This window comes from Gobio gobio (genome assembly GCF_949357685.1).
Source record: "Gobio gobio genome assembly, chromosome: 19".
Taxonomy (NCBI): Eukaryota; Metazoa; Chordata; class Actinopteri; order Cypriniformes; family Gobionidae; genus Gobio; species Gobio gobio.
Genome location: NC_137112.1, coordinates 48,023,427 through 48,043,331, shown reverse-complemented (window position 1 = coordinate 48,043,331; position 19,905 = coordinate 48,023,427). Strand labels below are relative to the sequence as shown.

Genomic DNA, 19,905 nt, shown 5'->3' with positions numbered 1-19,905 from the left:
TGATGGAGGACCCAAGGTTTCCCAGCAGAACATTGGGAATCGCTCAAATCCTTACGCTTGCCCATTTATCAACATTGCGGACAAAATGTTCACTTGCTGCCTAATATATCCCACCCACTAACAGGAGATGAAGAGATAACCAGTGTCATTCACTTCACCAGTCAGTGGTCATTATGTTATGCCTGATCGGTGTAAAGAGCTCACGGAAGGCTTCCAGGACTCACCTACAGTATTGCTGACGTTCTCACCCTTCCCATTATGCTCCACTGTGACCTGCTGCACACCCGCGGATTGGGGTGCCATTCCCATACTTTGACCTTTGACCCCTCTGACATCACTGCCAAGCGGTCTCTCAGTCTCCATGTTGTGATTGGTCGAGGTGTTGGATTGGGCATTGGACAGAATTTGGTGGTCAGGTGGTATCTGTCTCCAGTGCTGCTGCTGTTCCTACAGTGACCATAAAGCAAGATTAAAGGGGAATTTTCACTTTAAAGAGGACCTTTAATGCCTTTTTATATGTGTAACTTTCTTGAGTGTGTAATGTTACTTATTTTCTATATCAGTGTCACTAGGGAAGGGTTGCCAACTTTTAAGATCAGGTTGGAGAAGTGAGATTTTCAGATTTTCTTTTTTTTTGTGTGAGTGTGTGTGTGTGTGTGTGGGGGGGGGTGTAGAGGCGCTGACGGTATACGATGGTATATCGATTTCGATTTCAGTATCAATTCATAGCCTACTGTACATATAAGGAAATAAGGATATGTACGTTATTAAAGGGTTAGTTCACCCAAAAATGTAAATTGTGTCATTAATGACTGAGCCTCATGTGGTTGGACACCCGTCAGACCTCCGTTCATCTTCAGACACAAATGAAGATATTTTAGTGTAAATCTGATGCTCTGAAAGGCCTCCATTGGCTCAACTTTACACTCTCAAGACCCTTAAAAGACACTAAAGACGTCGTTACAAAGTCCATCTCACTACAGTGGTTCTAAAATAACTTTATGAAGAGACGAGAATAGTTTCTGTGCGCAAAAAAACCCTAAATAACGACTTATATAGTGATGACGATTTCAAAACACGGCATCATGAAGCTTCAAAGCGTTATGAATCAGTGAGTTGATTCAGCGGTTCAGAGCGTTATGAATCAGTGAGTCGATTCAGCGGTTTGGAGTGTTATGAATCAGTAAGTGGATTCAGCGGTTCAGAGCGTTATGAATCAGTGAGTCGATTCAGCGGTTTGGAGCGTTATGAATCAGTGAGTCGATTCAGTGGTTCAGAGCGTTATGAATCAGTGAGTCGATTCAGCGGTTTGGAGCGTTATGAATCAGTGAGTCGATTCAGCGGTTCAGAGCGTTATGAATCAGCGGTTTGGATCGCCAAATTTCAGCAGTTTGGCGGTTTGACACGCGATCCGAATCATGATTCGACTCACTGATTCATAACGCTCTGAAGCTTCATGAGGCCGTGTTTTGAAATCGGTCATCACTATATAAGTCGTTATTTAGGGTTTTTTTGCGCACAAAAACTATTCTCGTCACTCCATAAAGTTATTGTAGAGCCACTGTAGTGAGATGGACTTTGTAACGACGTCTTTAGTGTCTTTTATGGGTCTTGAGAGTGTAAAGTTGAGCCAATGGAGACCTTTCAGAGCATCAGATTTACACTAAAATATCTTCATTTGTGTCTGAAGATGAACGGAGGTCTGACGGGTGTCCAACCACATGAGGGTCAGTCATTAATGACACAATTTACATTTTTGGGTGAACTAACCCTTTAACATTTTAAAATTTCACATTTAAAGAAATCTAGTGTTTGATCATATCTAAATATTTATTAAAATGCAAAACTGCAATACTTTTTTGAGCAACTAGATTAGATACATATACATTGATTAAAGAGCCATAAAGGCACCAGTGGGTAAACCATGGCATTACAAATGAAATGTATTATTTTTCGAGCCACAAAATGACTCCAATTCGCCTCTTTGAATAAGAATTCTCTAATGTAACCTTAATTACTATACTAATTGTAATATAAATAATACAAATATTAGAAGAAAAATATTTTAAGTGGTCATTAATGGACCATAATTATTACACAAATAATATCTCAAAATATTCAATAAATATTATTGAACTAAAATATAGGACATTTATTCAATTGAAAAATAGTTAAGGTGTGTGGTCACATTTGATCACCAATGAGTATGAGTGTGAGCAATTAGTAAGGAATACCTGAGGGATAAATACAATAAAAACAGTATTAAATTATATTAAAGGGACAATAATCCACGGAAGAGACGCTGTTTCCAACTTTAAGGCGGCTTGTGTGTGTGTGTGTGTGTGTGTGTGTGTGTGTGTGTGTGTGTGTGTGTGTGTGTGTGTGTGTGTGTGTGTGTGTGTGTGTGTGTGTGTGTGTGAAATGGACCGACTTGCACATTGTACAGTAGGCTTTGTGCGCGCATCTTAAACCATCAAATACACAACAAATAGCCTGTGTCAAAATGACCAGATTGGAGAGTAGTTACTTAAACACAAATTATGTCTTAAATGGGCGTAAATAGTTTGGAGAATATTATTAGTTCTGCATTCGGTCTTAAAGGGACAGCGTCTAATAAACCTGCTGACGATTGAGCCATTAATGTGAATCAAACAAAAGACAAAGAGTAAATATTCACAGCTCTTGAATGAATAACTTTAGTAAGCGTTAATCTATCAATTATACAATTAAAAATAGCGTTATTTTACATCTCATTACTTTATTAGATTTCTTTGTAGGCCGTATTACTTAACGTCAGACCTTCCTGAAAGTAAAGTACTGTTGATTTAGCTCATTTGTGTCTTTATTGTGTATTTATTTAACATTTGTTTGCTCTTTGTTCTTATACTGTATCTCATGTAAAACACAAACGAATGCCTGCACACTGGTCCATTTACCATTAGATGTTTTATATTTGTTTAGTTCAAACATTGCTATAGATATTTTACTTTTCAGATTATAAAGCAATTCTAATTGTGTTCTTAATTAGTTTTTTTTTTTAAATTAAAAAATATATAAAAAAAGTACCGATAAGAATACCGTTAAATCAATAAGCAGTATCGGTAAGAGTATTAATACCGTTAAAACCTTGACGATACCCATCCCGAACTCCCTGAAACGCCTCCACTATAGCACAAGTCACAATATTCCTCATTTAAATAATTCCCGCCCAAGGCATATGCAAAATGAAGGGGCGTGGCCTTGTTGAGATAGTTAGTAGTGTGTTGAAACTCAAGGGTTGCGTCTCAATCAGCTCTAGTTCAGTAGTCAGGCCACTGATCAGGACATAAGTCAATGGGCTGATCCCTGATCAGTGACCTGACTACTGAACTAGAGCTGATTGAGACGCACCCGAAGTTATGGTAAGGGGCGGGAAATTTCCCAAACACACTCAAAGCACTTGACCAATCACAACACACTGGTCCATCCGACCAATCAGAGCACAGTGTGCTTTTCAGAAGGAGGGGCTTCATAGAGACAGGTGCTGCGTCCCAATTCGCATACTATCCGTACTAAATAGTATTCGAAAAAAAATTAGTATGTCCCAAATCTGGGGTAGTAAAGAGTATTCCAAAGATTCCCGGATGGTCGACTATTTCCGGTCAGAATCCGAAGTGCAGATCGATGCGCACTATAACGGCTGATATTGCCCACAACCCATTGAGAGATGGACGAGGATTCGATTAGAACTACAAACGCGGATAAAAAGTGTTTAAAAAACTACAAACATGACGGTTACGCGAGTCTGACGGTTAAGTGTAGAGGATTAGATAAAGTGGTTTGAGTGAGCAATTCTCAGTATTTAACCTGACGAAAATATATTTATTCAATATTATCCACATTATATTTCTCCTTCAGCAGCATTGAGAACTTTTGTAATGATACGTTTGGCCATTAACTTTGCAAACACAGTCCGTTAAAGATGACGAAGTAGTATGTCCCAAAGCTTGCATACTCTTCTGCTACACACTCAAAAGTATGTACTTTTTCTTCACAAAAAGAGTACACACTTTTAGGACGTAGTATAAGTAGGCGAATTGGGACGCAGCCTGCAACTAGGGTTGCCATCTTCAGTGTTGCAAAATAAGGGATTCGCCTATTTGGTGCACTTTAAAGAGATAGTCCACCCAAAAATGAGAATTCTGTCATCATTTACTCACCCTCAAGTTGTTCCAAACCTGTATGAGTTTCTTTGTTCTGCTGAACACAAAAGATGATATTTTGAAGAAAGTTTGAAACCAGGCTGCTTTGGGGACTTTCATAGTAGGAATGAATCAACATAACAAAGACATGTTTGGAACAACTAGATGGTGAGTAAATGATGACAGAATATTCATTTTTGGGTGAACTGTTCCTTTAAGCAGTCACTCTGAACCAGTAATCACTTTTTTGACAATTCTGAGAATTCAAAAATGTTTCATTTTGTATTAATTTACTTTAATTATGACTATATTATTACGTAACTATTTGTCCCGTTTTTATCTAAATATTTTTTTGAATGTCATAAACAACTTTATATGACAGGATTATTTATTATAATATAGCCTCTATCTAAATGATAAAAAATAACATGAATTAGGCTATAATCTATGAATTAACCTGTCTACAAAAAAATATAATAATTCTGTCTGCCAAGCTCTGATAATGTATGGAATATTATATTAATAGGCCTATATTATCCATGAAAAATAAGTGTGTGTGTGTGTCAGCGCTGCTGCTTTGAGTCAGACAGTCAGAGACACTGAAATGCTTCTCTGCAAAGTGTGCATCTCTGAATCACACATTGATATCTTTGTTCTATTCGGCTCTATGTCTGGAGATCCTCTTGCGTTCTCGGTGGACATGTTTTAAAAAAACGTGCAAGTTTACAGCACATGTTCTCGCCACTATGGCGACAAAGCCGCTAAAATGCAATCACGTGGAGATGAGCTTCTCTACTACTTGTGAAATTGATTTCTCTATATTTGCTATTAATATCCAAAAATGTATGCAAAATGTATGCCAATATGCAAAATCCTCATGCGTTTATTGAACTATGTGTGGACCTATGTAAAATACGGGACACGGGATTGGTTTGATACGGGACACTTCATTTTGCCTGTAAATACGGGACGATTCCGTATTTCACGGGACGGGTGAACTAAACAGAACGTTACTGACAGACTGGGAAAGAGGGGCTGCAACGATGGAGAATATGAGGAAAATAATCAACATTCAAGCAAGAAAACCATCAAGACAAAAGGGCATTATAGGTCCTCCTGAAGAAAATCAAGTCCACTTAATTCATTGTGATATGCAATCTCAAAAAGTACTTACATGTTTTCCTTTTATTAAACCTAAAATGAAAACAAGAAACAAGTAAATAAATAATCGATATGTCAGACAGTCAGACAGTGAGTAGGTGCGCGGTGTGAAATGTACGTTTCGTGCATATAGGCGTTCTGTGGTTTCTCAGCTTGCCACGGATGTGTTAAACGCGTGTCATTCTGAAACGCTGTGAATGTTTATGTTGAGCCTTATGGGAATTAAAGCACGAGAGACACAAAGCTATTGGCTTTACTGTAAGAAGGTGATCTGGGTGGATTCCAGCACTGCACTTTAGACATGACAATCCAAAACTGTGGCTCAAAATGAGTTTTTTGGGTTTAGATTTGAAAATTCAAAAAGGAATTACTGCTGACAAACTTTGCAGGGTTGTGTTATTTGTATACTATTGCATATTCATATCATACCGAAGCATTTCGAACGGGTTTTCCAGGCCTTGTCTTTCATCAGCATACAAAATCCAGCCATGAACAAGAGCATCAACAGCAAGATTAATAGCAGCAGCCAATGGGACTGGCTGTCTTCTGACTTGCTGACGCTGTGAAGTGGAGCGTCCTCTGCTGATGAGAAAGAGTATTACAGTGTCAGTATATTCAACAGCACTATTGATATGACTGCACTGACACTATTGGATGAGATCTGAACTGAGCTGGACGATGACAGAACTGCTTTACGGATGAAATGAATGAATTTAATAACTGATGATCTGAATTGAATTAACACTGAACTGTTTTCTTTTAGAGCTACTGGATAGTTTGCATCATTTTCCTGTTATTACTGTAAAGCTGCTTTGAAATATCTTCATCTGTATCGTACACTCACCTAAAGGATTATTAGGAACACACACTAATACTGTGTTTGACCTTTCTCCTTCAGAACTGCCTTAATTCTACGTGGCATTGACTCAACAAGGTGCTGAAAGCATTCTTTAGAAATGTTGGCCATATTGATAGGAGAGCATCTTGCAGTTGATGGAGATTTGTGGGATGCACATCCAGGGCACGAAGCTCCAGTTCCACCACATCCCAAAGATGCTCTATTGGGTTGAGATCTGGTGACTGTGGGGGCCATTTTAGTCCAGTGAACTCATTGTCATGTTCAAGAAACCAATTTGAAATGATTGGAGCTTTGTGACGGTGCATTATCCTGCTGGAAGTAGCCATCAGAGGATGGGGACATGGTGCTCATAAAGGGATGGACATGGTCAGAAACAATGCTCAGGTAGGCCGTGGCATTTAAACCATGCCCAATTGGCACTAAGGGGCCTAAAGTGTGCCAAGAAAACATCCCCCACACCATTACACCACCACCACCAGCCTGCACAGTGGTAACAAGGCATGATGGATCCATGTTCTCATTCTGTTTACGCCAAATTCTGACTCTACCATCTGAATGTCTCAACAGAAATCCAGACTCATCAGACCAGGCAACATTTTTCCAGTCTTCAACTGTCCAATTTTGGTGAGCTCGTGCAAATTGTCGCCTCTTTTTCCTATTTGTAGTGTAGATGAGTGGTACCCGGTGGGGTCTTCTGCTGTTGTAGCCCATCCGCCTCAAGGTTGTGTGTGTTGTGGCTTCACAAATGCTTTGCTGCAGACCTCGGTTGTAACGAGTGGTTATTTCAGTCAAAGTTGCTCTTCTATCAGCTTGAATCAGTCGGCCCATTCTCCTCTGACCTCTAGCATCAACAAGGCATTTTCTCCCACAGGACTGCCGCATACTGGATGTTTTTCCCTTTTCACACCATTCTTTGTAAACTCTAGAAATGGTTGTGTGTGAAAATCCCAGTAACTGAGCAGATTGTGAAATACTCAGATCGGCCCGTCTGGCACCAACAACCATGCCACGCTCAAAATTGCTTAAATCCCCTTTCTTTCCCATTCCGACATTCAGTGTGGAGTTCAGGAGATTGTCTTGACCAGGACCACACCCCTAAATGCATTGAAGCAACTGCCATGTGATTGGTTGATTAGATAATTGCATTAATGAGAAATTGAACAGGTGTTCCTAATAATCCTTTGGGTGAGTGTATAAAGCACTATATACATTTACTTGATTCGTTTTATGGTTATTCTAACAGAATGTAATGACTTTTTAATCCTTACATTTCATAAAAAATGTCACATTTCACCCTAAACTCAAAGAAAAACTTTATTTTCGAGTCCATGATTATCATGGTGATTTTCATTACTGTGTTATTATTTATATAAGCACAAAAATACTATCATATTATAAAAATACTTTTTTTTTTTGCATTAGGAGGGGATATTACAATTCGAAGGGAAAATTCATGAAAATAATGCTAAAAAAACCTAATGGTCCTTTATTTCCTTTATGCAAAATTGATGACTGATTTTAAATGTTAGGGGATATGACTCTGCTTTATTCTTTACATGTTTCAGGTTTCATTACTTTGTTTCCGCCACTGACAAAAAAATAATAAAATAAAAAAAGGTAATTATCTCACAATTATAAACTTGCAATTCTCGCACAATTGTGACTTTATTCCTCAGAATTGTGAGTTTATATCTCAGTTATACACTAGGGATGCACCAATATGAACATTTGGCCGATACCAAAATTTTCAGGCTGATAACATTAAAAATGAACAAATATCGGCTTATACCGATATGGTGGCCGATATATCTATACCTCTTTGCCCAAGCTACTACGTGTACAAATTTAAGATTAAATACTTTATACATCCCATTCCGAAAAGATATGATTGTATATCCAAAAAGCAGATCCCAGCAGTACCTGTCTTCGGGGTTGGAGCTGTATTGGAAGAGATGGTAATGATGCTGGACGATGCGGCCATCTTTGTTGTGGCATTCACAGATTCTCTGTCCTGTGTCGCTGTGTCCTCTTTGACCAAAGTCTCACGGGTTACTATTCTTTTCACTTTAAGATAAAAAATATTATACATTAAATTCCGAAAAGACATGATTGTATATCCAAACAAGTTAAAACCAGCAGTACCTGTCCTCGGGGTTGGAGCTGTATTGGAAGAGATGGTAATGATGCTGGAGGATGCGGCCATCTTTGTTGTGGCATTCACAGACTCTCTGTCCTGTGTCGCTGTGCCCTCTTTGCCCAAAGTCTCACGGGCTACTATTCTTTTCACTTTAAGATTAAATATATTATACATTACATTTCAAAAAGACATGATTGTATATCCAAACAAGTTAAAACCAGCAGTACCTGTCCTCGGGGGGAGAGCTGTAGTGGAAGAGATGGTAGTAATGGCGGGGGCGGCCATCTTTGTTGTGGCATTCACACACTCTGTGTCCTTTGTCCCTGTGCCCTCTGTGAGCATTTTCATCCCCAACTGAGCACAACTGTGGAAAAGGGCACAGATAGAACGCATGAGACTTTTCATGTTAACTAATATCGTGTGCCACTGGTTTAATATCCCAGATATCCAGTAAATAATATGCAAATAACAGTGCGCTTTTGTTAACCTTAAAATTTGCATACTGAATTATGAATGGTTCCTTGCATACATTTCTGTACACTTCTCTGATGTCGAATAACAGACCGAATGCTGAAGATGCATTGCAAAAAGAAGTGGCAAAACAGAAACCTCAAAGATATCAAATGTGTGAGAGAGATGTGTGAGAGAAAGTGAATGAGAAAAAAAAACAGATAGATAGAAAAACGAAAGAGAGTGAAACTAGGTGACTCGGTCTTGTGCTGTGTTCATTCTCTTTAAATTGTTCAATCACACATTTACACAAAGCATGCCTATTAAAATGTTAATACACTGCAAAAAATGCTTTTCTTACTTAGTATTTTTGTCTTGTTTTCAGTCCAAATATCTAAAAAATCTTACATTAAGAAGCATTTACTAGACAAGCAAAAGTTTTTGTCTTGTTTTGGGGGAAAATAACTCAGATTAAGGGAGTTTTCGCTTAAAATAAGCAAAATAATCTGCCAATGGGGTAAGCAAAATAATCGTAATTCAAACAGAAAACAACATTATTTTGCTTACCCCATTGGCAGATTATTTAGCTTATTTTAAGCAAAAACTCCCTTAATCTGAGTTATTTTCCCCCAAAATAAGACAAAAACTTTTGCTTGTCAAGTAAATGCTTCTTAATGTAAGATTTTTTAGATATTTGGACTGAAAACAAGACAAAAATACTAAGTAAGAAAAGCATTTTTTGCAGTGTATATTCGTTGCCGCAGTGCTAGTTTAATGAAGCCCATCACTAAGATATTCCGGCCCCTTTATGGATTGAGTAGCAGACTCATGGTGGATATGAGTGTATGAATATTACTCACTCTTTATGAGGCTTGCAGGCCGAGTCCAGAGAGGGTTTGCTGGAGAATGTGCCCGTCTTACAGGGAACACATGGTTTATGGCAGTATGTCTCATAATTGTTGTCTTTCTTACAGTAGAAACCTGCTTTGCAGTGGCACACCCGATTGTGTTCCTGTGAGCATGGAGTAACTTCCACCTGGTTTTTTCCCTCTGTTTACACCCAAATATACAAAGACATACACAGTCAATAATTCGACATCTTATAGTTGTTTTTTTAAATAAGCACAAAAATACTATCATATTATAAAAATACTTTTTTTTGCATTAGGAGGGGATAATATTACAATTCGAAGGGAAAATTCATGAAAATAATGCTACAAAAAACGTCCTTTATTTCCTTTGTGCAAAATTAATGACTGATTTTAAATGTTAGGGGATATGACTCTGCTTTATTCTTTACATGCTTCATGTTTCATTACTTTGTTTCCGCCACTGGCAAAAAATAATAAAATAAAAAAGGTAATTATCTCACAATTATAATAAACGTGCAATTCTCGCACAATTGTGAGTTTATATCTCGGTTATACACTAGGGATGCACCAATATGAACATTTTGGCCGATACCAAAATTTTTTTGCAATGCATCTCAAATATACAAAAGACATACACAGACAATAATTCGACATCTTATAGTTGTTGTTTTTTTAAAATAGTATGACAAACTTTCAATTTAAAGTGTACTTTTCCATTCCACAAGGATCCGTGCTACAAGGATCCGTGCTAGGCCCTCTGCTATTCTCTATATATGTGCTGCCACTTGGTAATATTATAAGAAAACATGGAATTAATTTCCACTGTTATGCTGATGACACTCAATTATATATTTCATCACGACCAGATGAAAACGCAAAATTATCTAAACTGACAGCGTGTGTTGATGATATTAAACACTGGATGACGTGTAATTTTCTGCTATTGAATTCAGATAAAACGGAGGTATTACTTATTGGTCCAAAAAATTGCCCACAAAACCTCTCACAATACAACTTTAACTTGGAAGGATATCCTGTCACTTTATCCACTACAGTAAAAGACCTGGGTGTTATATTAGACCGCAACTTATCTTTCGAAAGTCATATTTCATATGTTACAAGAACGGCATTTTTCCACCTTAGAAACATTGCTAAGCTACGTAACATGCTATCTATTTCTGATGCAGAAAAGTTAGTTCATGCATTCATGACCTCGAGACTAGATTACTGTAATGCTTTATTAGCTGGTTGTCCTGCATCATCGATAAACAAACTACAGTTAGTCCAAAACGCAGCTGCTAGAGTTCTTACTAGGTCAAGAAAATATGATCATATAACTCCAATTTTATCATCTCTACACTGGTTACCTATTAAGTTCCGTATCAATTACAAAGTATTGCTACTGACCTATAAAGCCCTAAATGGTTTAGCTCCAGTGTATTTAACTGATCTTTTATCGCCCTACAATCCATCGCGCTCTTTAAGATCACTAAACTCGAGGCTTCTGGTCATTCCTAGGATATCTAAGTCCACTAAAGGAGGGAGGGCATTTTCACATTTAGCCTCTAAACTCTGGAATAGTCTTCCGGATATTGTTCGAGGTTCAGACTCGCTGTCCCAGTTTAAAACTAGATTAAAGACGCATCTCTTTAGCCAAGCATTCACATTATAAATACGTTTTATACTACAGTTAAATCGCACCAACAGCATTAATATTCTGAACAGCAGCTATGCTAATTATTTCCCATCTGCTTTTCTGTTGTTATCTCGGGACACTAGTCCGTCACTAGTCCGTAACTAGTTCGTCAGCTCCAGTTTGTATCCAGCCTCTGATGGAGACTTCAGATGCCCCGACACCTGTGATGAGACGACTCGACGCCTGTGAAGAGACGACTCAACGCCAGCGTTGTTATGGCCTAAAATAATACATGATTGATTAACTTATCCTAACATTTTTTCTTTAACATTCTCTTTTCTAACATTTTTCAATGTACATTTATGAAATGCACTTTCTGTGAAGCTGCTTTGAAACAATGTGTATTGTGAAAAGCGCTATACAAATAAATTTGAATTGAATTGAATTGAATTCCAGAAAGCGTTTTTGCATTCCACTGCTTTTCTATTGTTTTTCTATGTAAACATGCATCATAGACGGACGCCTTTGGTCATTGCGTTCGCACATTTATTATAACGCAAATGCAATAGCACATCATAAAAGCAATGCATTTTAACCGTAATTAAACTAAACTATACCTGTTCTCTCTTCATGCAGCAGATATTTCTGTGCACTCACAACAGTTCCCACATGAGCGAATAGACAGAACATGCTAATCGATGACATGAAGATATTTAAGTCATAAATTCATCAACTAACCGTTCAGAAACGTCCTGTCTCATTCCACATGTGGTCACTTCTTTTTGAGTCTCTCCATCATTGTTTGACTCCGGTTTGAACATAAAAGGCTGAACAGTTTCTGATATTTTCAGTGTGTGTCTGCGTGAGGTAATCGGAGCCATAGATGTACATAATAAAGGCTAGATGTCTTACGCCGGAGTCTCTAACGTCTTCACCGGCGGCCATCTTGTCACAGGCGAGCTTTCTGGCGGGCTCCTGATGTAAGGCGAGTGATCTGAACACAAATACTCTTATCTCACTGAAATCTGGACGAATTTACAAATGGTTTGGTTTCTTACAAACGTTATTAACGTGGCTATAATTCTGGATGCTTGAACAAATTATGCAGTGTTATAACTACATCTCTGACGTTTATAACAAACCAAACAGTTTGAAAATCGGTGGAAAATTGAGCAAGTTATGGTTATTTAAAAAGTACATGCACCATTAAAACACAATGTTATGAGTGAGCGAGCTGACTGTGACAAGATGGCCGCCAGGTGCGGACGTCCACCTCCATTGGCCAGCAGTGCGGACGAGACATCTAGCCTTTATTATGTATATCTATGATCGGAGCTGCTAACATGAGCTCTTGAAGCTCCGCCCTCTTCCTGAAAGTGGGCCGGGAGCAGCAGCTCATTTGCATTTAAAGGGACGCAAAAGGTTTTTATCAATTTAACATGCTATAAAAAATTATCTGTGGGGTATTTTGAGCTAAAACTTTACGTACACACATATTTATGACTTATTTTACATCTTGTAAAAATGGCCATTATAAGACCCCTTTAAATATAAACATGTAAACATGTCGACGATGCATTGTTTATGTATTGTTTGCGCGTTGCGTAATAATAAAGGAACGTTGAGCCGCCCCATGAGTGCAGCGGCGCAATGATATTACACAGCGCCGGAAAATAGTCCCAGCGCTCCCTGTGTGAGCCGGTTGTCACATTGGTTATGTTGACGGAAGTTCGCCTATTTTCAGGCGCTGTGTAATATCATTGCGCTCATGGGGCGGCTCACAGCTCCTGATTATTACGCAGGAATGAGAGTATAGTTCCTGACATATCGGCCTAGAAAATCACAACTTAGTACACGATGTAACTACAGAAGAGTCAAGTTTTAAATAGGAAAAATATGGAAACTCTTTGGTCATTTTTGAGCGAGATGCTAACGGTCTAATCAGATTCAATGATCTATGCTAAGCTATGCTAAAAGTGCTACCGCCAGACCCGGAGATAGGCTGAATGGATTCAAAAACGGTCAAACTCAACTGTTTAACTCGAGGGGAGTCGGAAAATGAGCCTATTTTTTTTTAAGTGTTCATTTTGTGGCGCAAACAAGCTTCCATACATTCCAGACTATTCCCTCCTGAAAACTTCCTTAATGTCGTCCTTAGTGACATCATCCAAAATAAAACGATGAGGCAGAGGAAGTTATTACACATGGCTGACCTTTTTCTATGTAATAATGAGTCGCACACAGGAAGGTGTGTGAAGCATAAATAAAGGATAAAGGAAAAATGTCCCTTTGTTAATCATTTCAAAGCTTACTAGCATTTAAGCCTCTGGGGTTCTTCATTTATGGGTCAAAAATAACCCGGAGGGCGGGATTAAGATAAAAAAGATTTGAGTAAAATCAATTAAATATATTTTTGTTCAATAATATTTTTTCTTTTCTTTTTTGGTGTTTTGAGATCATTTTATGATTTATAATTTATATTTATGCAATAATTATGACCCATTTTTTCCCATTGAATATAATAAAAAATGTATATATATATATATACTCTAAAATGAAATACATCTTTAATAATAAAAAAATAAAAAAATATATATATATATTATATATATATATATATATATATATATATATATATATATATATATATTATTATTTTTATTTATTTTTTTATTAAAGATGTATTTCATTTTAGAGTCAAGCCTAGGCCTCATGAAAGCAATTTTTTAATGAGATCAGTGCCATCCGGTGCATTTCTATCACGCAATAGCAAATTTTTACCACTATAGTGGATCTTGTGTTTTATAAAAATAAAAAAAATTTTGTAGCTTTATCGGAATGGTCCGAAACTTGGTGACTTTATTGGTACTTGGTATATGAACACCCAAAAGGTCACACTCAGGACCTTCGGGTCAAAAATGACCCCCAGAGTTTTTTTGTGCATACGATCTACAAATCAGCCAGGATGCAGAAAAAAAGGACTCAACAGTGAAGGGGTGAATCTCTAAAACATTAAGAGTGCAAAACAGACAAAAAAACTGACACACACACACACACACACACACACACACACACTTATACACACAAAAACATACGCACACACAAATTAACGCGTGCCATTCCAAAAGCTAATTGTGTTTTTGTGTTTGTGTGTGAGTTTTTTTTGTCTGTTTTGCACTCTTGATGTTTTAGAGATTCACCCCTTCACTGTTGAGTCCTTTTTTTCTGCATCCTGGCTGATTTGTAGATTATATGCACAAAAAAACTATTTTTTCATATTTTTGCCAATTTCCCATTCATTTCCTATGGGGGTCTTTTCTGACCCGAAGGTCCTGAGTGTGACTTTTTTTTTTTTACGACCACTTAGACTTTTCAAATCCTGTCCCCAATTTTTTTTGGTGTTCATATACCAAGTACCAATAAAGTCACCAAGTTTCGGACCATTCCGATGAAGCTACGATTTTAAACATTTTTTATTTTAAAAAATTTGGGTCAGAAATGACCAAAAGAGCCCCAGAGGGTTCAATGCAGAGGAAATGTCATGAAATCACTAACCAGAACAAATAGTGCATCGTTCACATGTCTGGATTCCCTGTCTGGTATTCCGGTAACAATTACTCGCACACTCGCAGTGGGGTTTGTTATAACCTGAGAAACAGAACACAAACAACACACACACACACACACACATCAAATGTAATCTTCATGTGATCCAGCTCTGCTGGAAGTGCAAGAGTAAAGCACATTATGCAGCACGATTACAAGAGTTTTGAAGTGACTGGCGGCGGGTTTCTAAGCACACACTCATACACAAAGGACAGATGCAGACATTCTGAAACCTGAGGGAAAAGCCTTCAGTCAAAGGCTGAGTAAACTCCCTACAGTCAATTCACACAAGTCTATTGTGACAAGCTTCTGGTCAATCTCGAAACACGGGAGCTGATCTGCTGATGCCGGGGACACTTTTAAACCACACATCTGTCGCTGTAAACCTACAGCATGACAATGGATTTTTCAATTTCACAAGTTAACATGAGTGTTGCAAAACATTATGACTGTTCCAAATAGTGTTGCTAGGTGTTTTTTTTTACTACCTATATATTATATATTCTATAGTATAGTCTATATAGACTATATATAGTCTTTTAGGTACATACAACTAAGAGCACACTTCTCCTAAAGCTGCACGATTTAAATTTATCTCATTGGTCTAGTGATGCTTACCTCAAAATACACCACTAAATGTAGCATAAGACGTATGCAATACAAAATGACATGAAATGGAAATGATGAGCAAGTCACCACGGTTTTCACTATAATAGGACATGCTTACGCTATAAGGATGTTGTCTAGAGTGTAATTTTAGACATTTAGACATTACACATAAAGATTGTTCACACACTCTTAAAAATAAATGTTATTTCCTGGCATTAATAGAGAAGAACCTTAAAAATCGGTTTCTATAGAGACGGAGCGCATTTAGGCCACGCCTGGATCGTTGTCATTTCGGACTTCTAACAAAAAACAGAACAATGTCTAAAAGCAGATATGTGACAGGGTGTACAGTAAACAAGCTAAAAAGCACAAGTTTTTATAAGCTGTCGACCCAAAAAAACGAGCGTTTAAGGAGACAAAAGTGGATTGACGTGACGCTTCAGCTGAAGAATGGGGACATTTTGGGATCCTGACACTCAGTGTGTGTGCAGAAAACATTTTGTCACTGTTAAGTAAAATATGCAAATGTCAGTTTTATATATGATATTTCCTGTCGCTGATAACATTCCCCTGTAGTGTGTGTACTTCTCAGTGTAATATAACGTGTCTCAATGGCCTGTGTCCACTTTTTTTGTCCTTAAACGCTCATTTTTTGGGCCAACAGCTTATAGAAACGTCTGGGTTTTTGGGTTTTTGGTTGTGGGTTGTGGGTTTTGTTTAGCTTGTTTGCTGTACACTTTGTCACATATCCGCTTTTAGACATTGTTCTGTTTTTCCCCCCGGTGGGCGTGGCCTTCAGATTATGACGCGTGTCGCTCTGAAGGTAATACTCAGATTATTATTCGTTTAAAGTCCCACTGAAGTGCCATGAAACACGCAGCATTATTCATAATGTCCACTGAAACTGAGACATATCAAGTAGCTCCTCCCCCTTTTAAAAATAACCAATAGCGTTTCGTTTACATCACAGCTCAGAGCTGTTGAGCTCAGTAAAGCCGCAGTTTCCTCCCACTTCTCCTGATCTCCTCCATATCGCTTTAAAATAGCATTCTGTGCAGAACCCAAACGGGTCCGATACGTTTTGTGGTCCGCGCCGACTCGATCACATGATCTGCTCTGTGCTGTCTGAAACTAGACTTCATTGGCCCCAAAGGAAAGCATATTTACACTGTCTGAATCGTTCCCTATGCCCTCCAGAGTGCACTATGCGCCATGGAAAATAGTGTGAACAAGTGACCAATTTGCTTCCGGCGTCTGTTTATAATGTAGGGGGCGGGGCTTCAGATTCTAGAGGGCATTTGATTGGACAGAAAATCTGATGAGAAGCTGAAGTGCAGAGTGATATTGACGAAAGTGAGCGGATCATATCTTCTAAATGAGAATTTTTGTCATTGTTTTAAAACACACTAGCTGATAGATAACAGTAAGACTAACACACTCATACCAAAAGCCAACAACTATGAGTGTGTAAGATCTATCTGATTAAATGTTATTGACATCAGTCTCAGCCTTCAAAAGTCTTTGGTTTCCCACTCTTTATCATGGCTTATTTTCTTCCAGTTATGTCAAGATAATACCCTAAATATACACCATGAGTGAGTAATGGACTGAGATCATGGTCATAGTTACACAGAACACTACATTACAGGCAGGTTGTGGATGTTATTTAATTTGACTCAGGGGAGTGTGTGACATATGAAAGAGAAGGAGTTGAGTAAACTTACCATTGGCACATTTAGTTGGACAGCTGCCGTGTATACATGGAAAAAACTGTAAAAGAAAAACAAATAAAACTGATTTGTGCACACTAAAGGGGGAAAGTTAGGACGATTCTAAGGGCCCACACACTTTTGGGCCCCCAGAGATCAATTTTATTAGTAGTAACAGTAGTAGTAAATACAAGTAGTAATGTTGTAGCAATTGGGTTGTTTTAACCCAGTGAATGGGTTGTTTTACCCCGGCAATTGGGTCATTTTAACCCAGCGGTTGGGTTAAATGTTTGCTTAAAACAACCCAATCGCTGGGTTAGTCCATTTTCAATCCAACTTTAGTTGTTTTTACCCAGCATGTTTTAGAGTGTGGATAATATGAATGCTAATCATAAATATCATCAGGTGTCCCAAATCTGCATTTTTCTTTGGCCTTTAGATGTAGTAAATTAGGCTTGCTCTAAAAAATGCTGGGTTAAAAACAACCCAAGTTGGGTTGAAAATGGACCAACCCAGCAATTGAGTTGTTTTGACCCAGCGATTGGGTTGTTTTAAGCAAACATTTAACCCAACCGCTGGGTTAAAACAACCCAATTGCTGGGTAAGTCCATTTTGAACCCAACTTGGGTTATTTTTAACCCAGATTTTTTTTAGAGTGCAGCAATTGGGTTGTTTTAACCCAGTGAATGGGTCGTTTTAACCCAGCGGTTGGGTTAAATGTTTGCTTAAAAAAAAACAATCGCTGGGTTAGTCCATTTTCAACCCAACTTGGGTTGTTTTTAACCCAGCATGTTTTAGAGTGTGGATAATATGAATGCTAATCATAAATATTATCAGGTGTCCCAAATCTGCCTTTTTCTGTGGCCTTTTGACGTAGTAAACTAGGCTTACTCTAAAAATGAATAGGTTGTTTTAACCCAGTGAATGGGTCGTTTTAACCCAGCGGTTGGGTTAAATGTTTGCTTAAAACAACCCAATTGCTGGGTTAGTCCATTTTCAACCCAACTTGGGTTGTTTTAAACCCAGCATTTTTTAGGGTGGCAGGTTTTAAACTTGAGTGTAAATGTGCAGTTGTTCCCAAGGTGATGATAACAACCAAACATGTCTGGATACGCATGAGCACTTTATATATAGTGAATGATAGATCAGCTTGTGATCTAAATGTCTTTTTGAAAAGAAGTAAAGGTTAAAAAAAACACCTTCAAAACATATGTTGTAACCACCAATCTTTTGTTTTGAACAGTTTTAGGCTTGCATCATCAGTTCAGAAGCAGTACGTTTGACCCAAGTGAACTCTAACTAGGCGTGACACATTAATTTAAAGGATATAGAGAAAAGTGCATGAACTATTAAATTTACTCGGAAGGGTGTGTGGCATTAAAGAGTCATTTGATGACACAAACTATGTTTGTTTTGGAGGTTTGCCAGCCAGCAGGAAGCTTTTAGTAAGAGTGTATTAAAGTTAAAATCTATCATCAGATGAAAGCAAATGAGCTGTGGAGGTGGAGATTGACATTTGATTTAATCAATTTGAAAACAAACAACATTTTGTGTCACAAAACAGGTACAGTCCACCAGTTCCAGGAAAATTCTTGGAAAATGCCCCTAGTTCCAGGAAAACTGTCATTGAAGGACAATCGATGGGTGTTTTTCGTGACACAACAACAAGGACTGACAAATTCACAAATGCACGTAATCTGTTTTTGCCTGAGAACAAACAGATAAGGGACAGGGCACAAAATGGAAAATTCTCAACCTGAGGTACACCCACAGAACATTTCTTATCAGGCTTGCTTCTGTGACCTGGTCACTATACAGAAAACCACACAAAATGTACAGGGGAAACCAGTCAAAGCCAAGAGACACGGTTTCATTCCCGCCAGCTGTGAGTGGGCTGGTTCTGCATTGGGGATCCCTGAGAATCATCAAACCAACCAAACTGAGTGTCCATTCAACCTCACTCACTGATCTGTGTGAAAGATCATCTCACAGATTGGTTATTGTATCGTGTCATGTTGTGGTGAACTATCACAACTCAAAGTGTAAAATGAGTTGCTATACAGATGAAGATTACCAGTAATTGCTTTGCTGTCCTCTTACTAAAATGACTGGAAAGTCTTTTGTGGCAAACTTTTGAAGTGGTTAAATCCTCCCAAAAGGGTCAGTGTGCTGCAACTGAGAAGTGTTTCAATTGACTTATTAAATATTGTATATACACAAAACTTTTAACCAACTATCAAATTAAAGACCAAGATTGTCTGTCTCCTAGTGAGCTGCATTTCCAGACGACATTTTAAATGGACTTTAAACAAAGTTGCACGCCTGTTTATGTTTGTTTGACGTTGTTTTCTGAAGAATTAGATAATTAATAACCCTGTGGAATCATTTTTGGCGCTAATTGGAACCTTTATTTTGAAGCTCGCATCTTACAGATGATTCCCAAACGGCAATAATAAAAGTCCCAACTATAATACACTGAAAAACGACTAGTCGAAAATCGAAAGGAAAGCCAAACTCACCAGAAAAATCAGCAGAATAAAAGTGCTTCTGTGTGAGGTAGATGGTGTCATGATCAACAGCAGATGCAGTTCTTGAGCCCTGGAGTAAATGTCATTCACTTTAATGCCTTTATATTTGAGCGCGTGGGTGATTCAGACCAATAGAAGCAGAGAGGAGGAGGAGGCA

At 38.1% G+C, this 19,905-nt stretch overlaps 1 protein-coding gene across 1 annotated transcript in view; it reads right to left on the bottom strand.

The window, feature by feature from the left end:
- Nucleotides 1-19,819, bottom strand: part of LOC307143254 (uncharacterized protein) — a 24,114-nt gene extending 4,295 nt beyond the window's left edge. Inside the window, exons 1-10 of the mRNA XM_079844634.1 lie at nt 19,740-19,819; nt 17,236-17,281; nt 14,852-14,944; nt 9,649-9,838; nt 8,566-8,702; nt 8,344-8,487; nt 8,122-8,265; nt 5,772-5,924; nt 5,356-5,375; nt 225-447 (exon numbers count right to left, since the gene is read on the bottom strand). Coding sequence (XP_079700760.1) covers nt 225-447; nt 5,356-5,375; nt 5,772-5,924; nt 8,122-8,265; nt 8,344-8,487; nt 8,566-8,702; nt 9,649-9,838; nt 14,852-14,944; nt 17,236-17,281; nt 19,740-19,790 — 1,201 coding nt within the window. The 5' untranslated portion in view covers nt 19,791-19,819. The remainder of the gene's footprint in view (nt 1-224; nt 448-5,355; nt 5,376-5,771; nt 5,925-8,121; nt 8,266-8,343; nt 8,488-8,565; nt 8,703-9,648; nt 9,839-14,851; nt 14,945-17,235; nt 17,282-19,739) is intronic.
- Nucleotides 19,820-19,905: the final 86 nt, after the last annotated feature.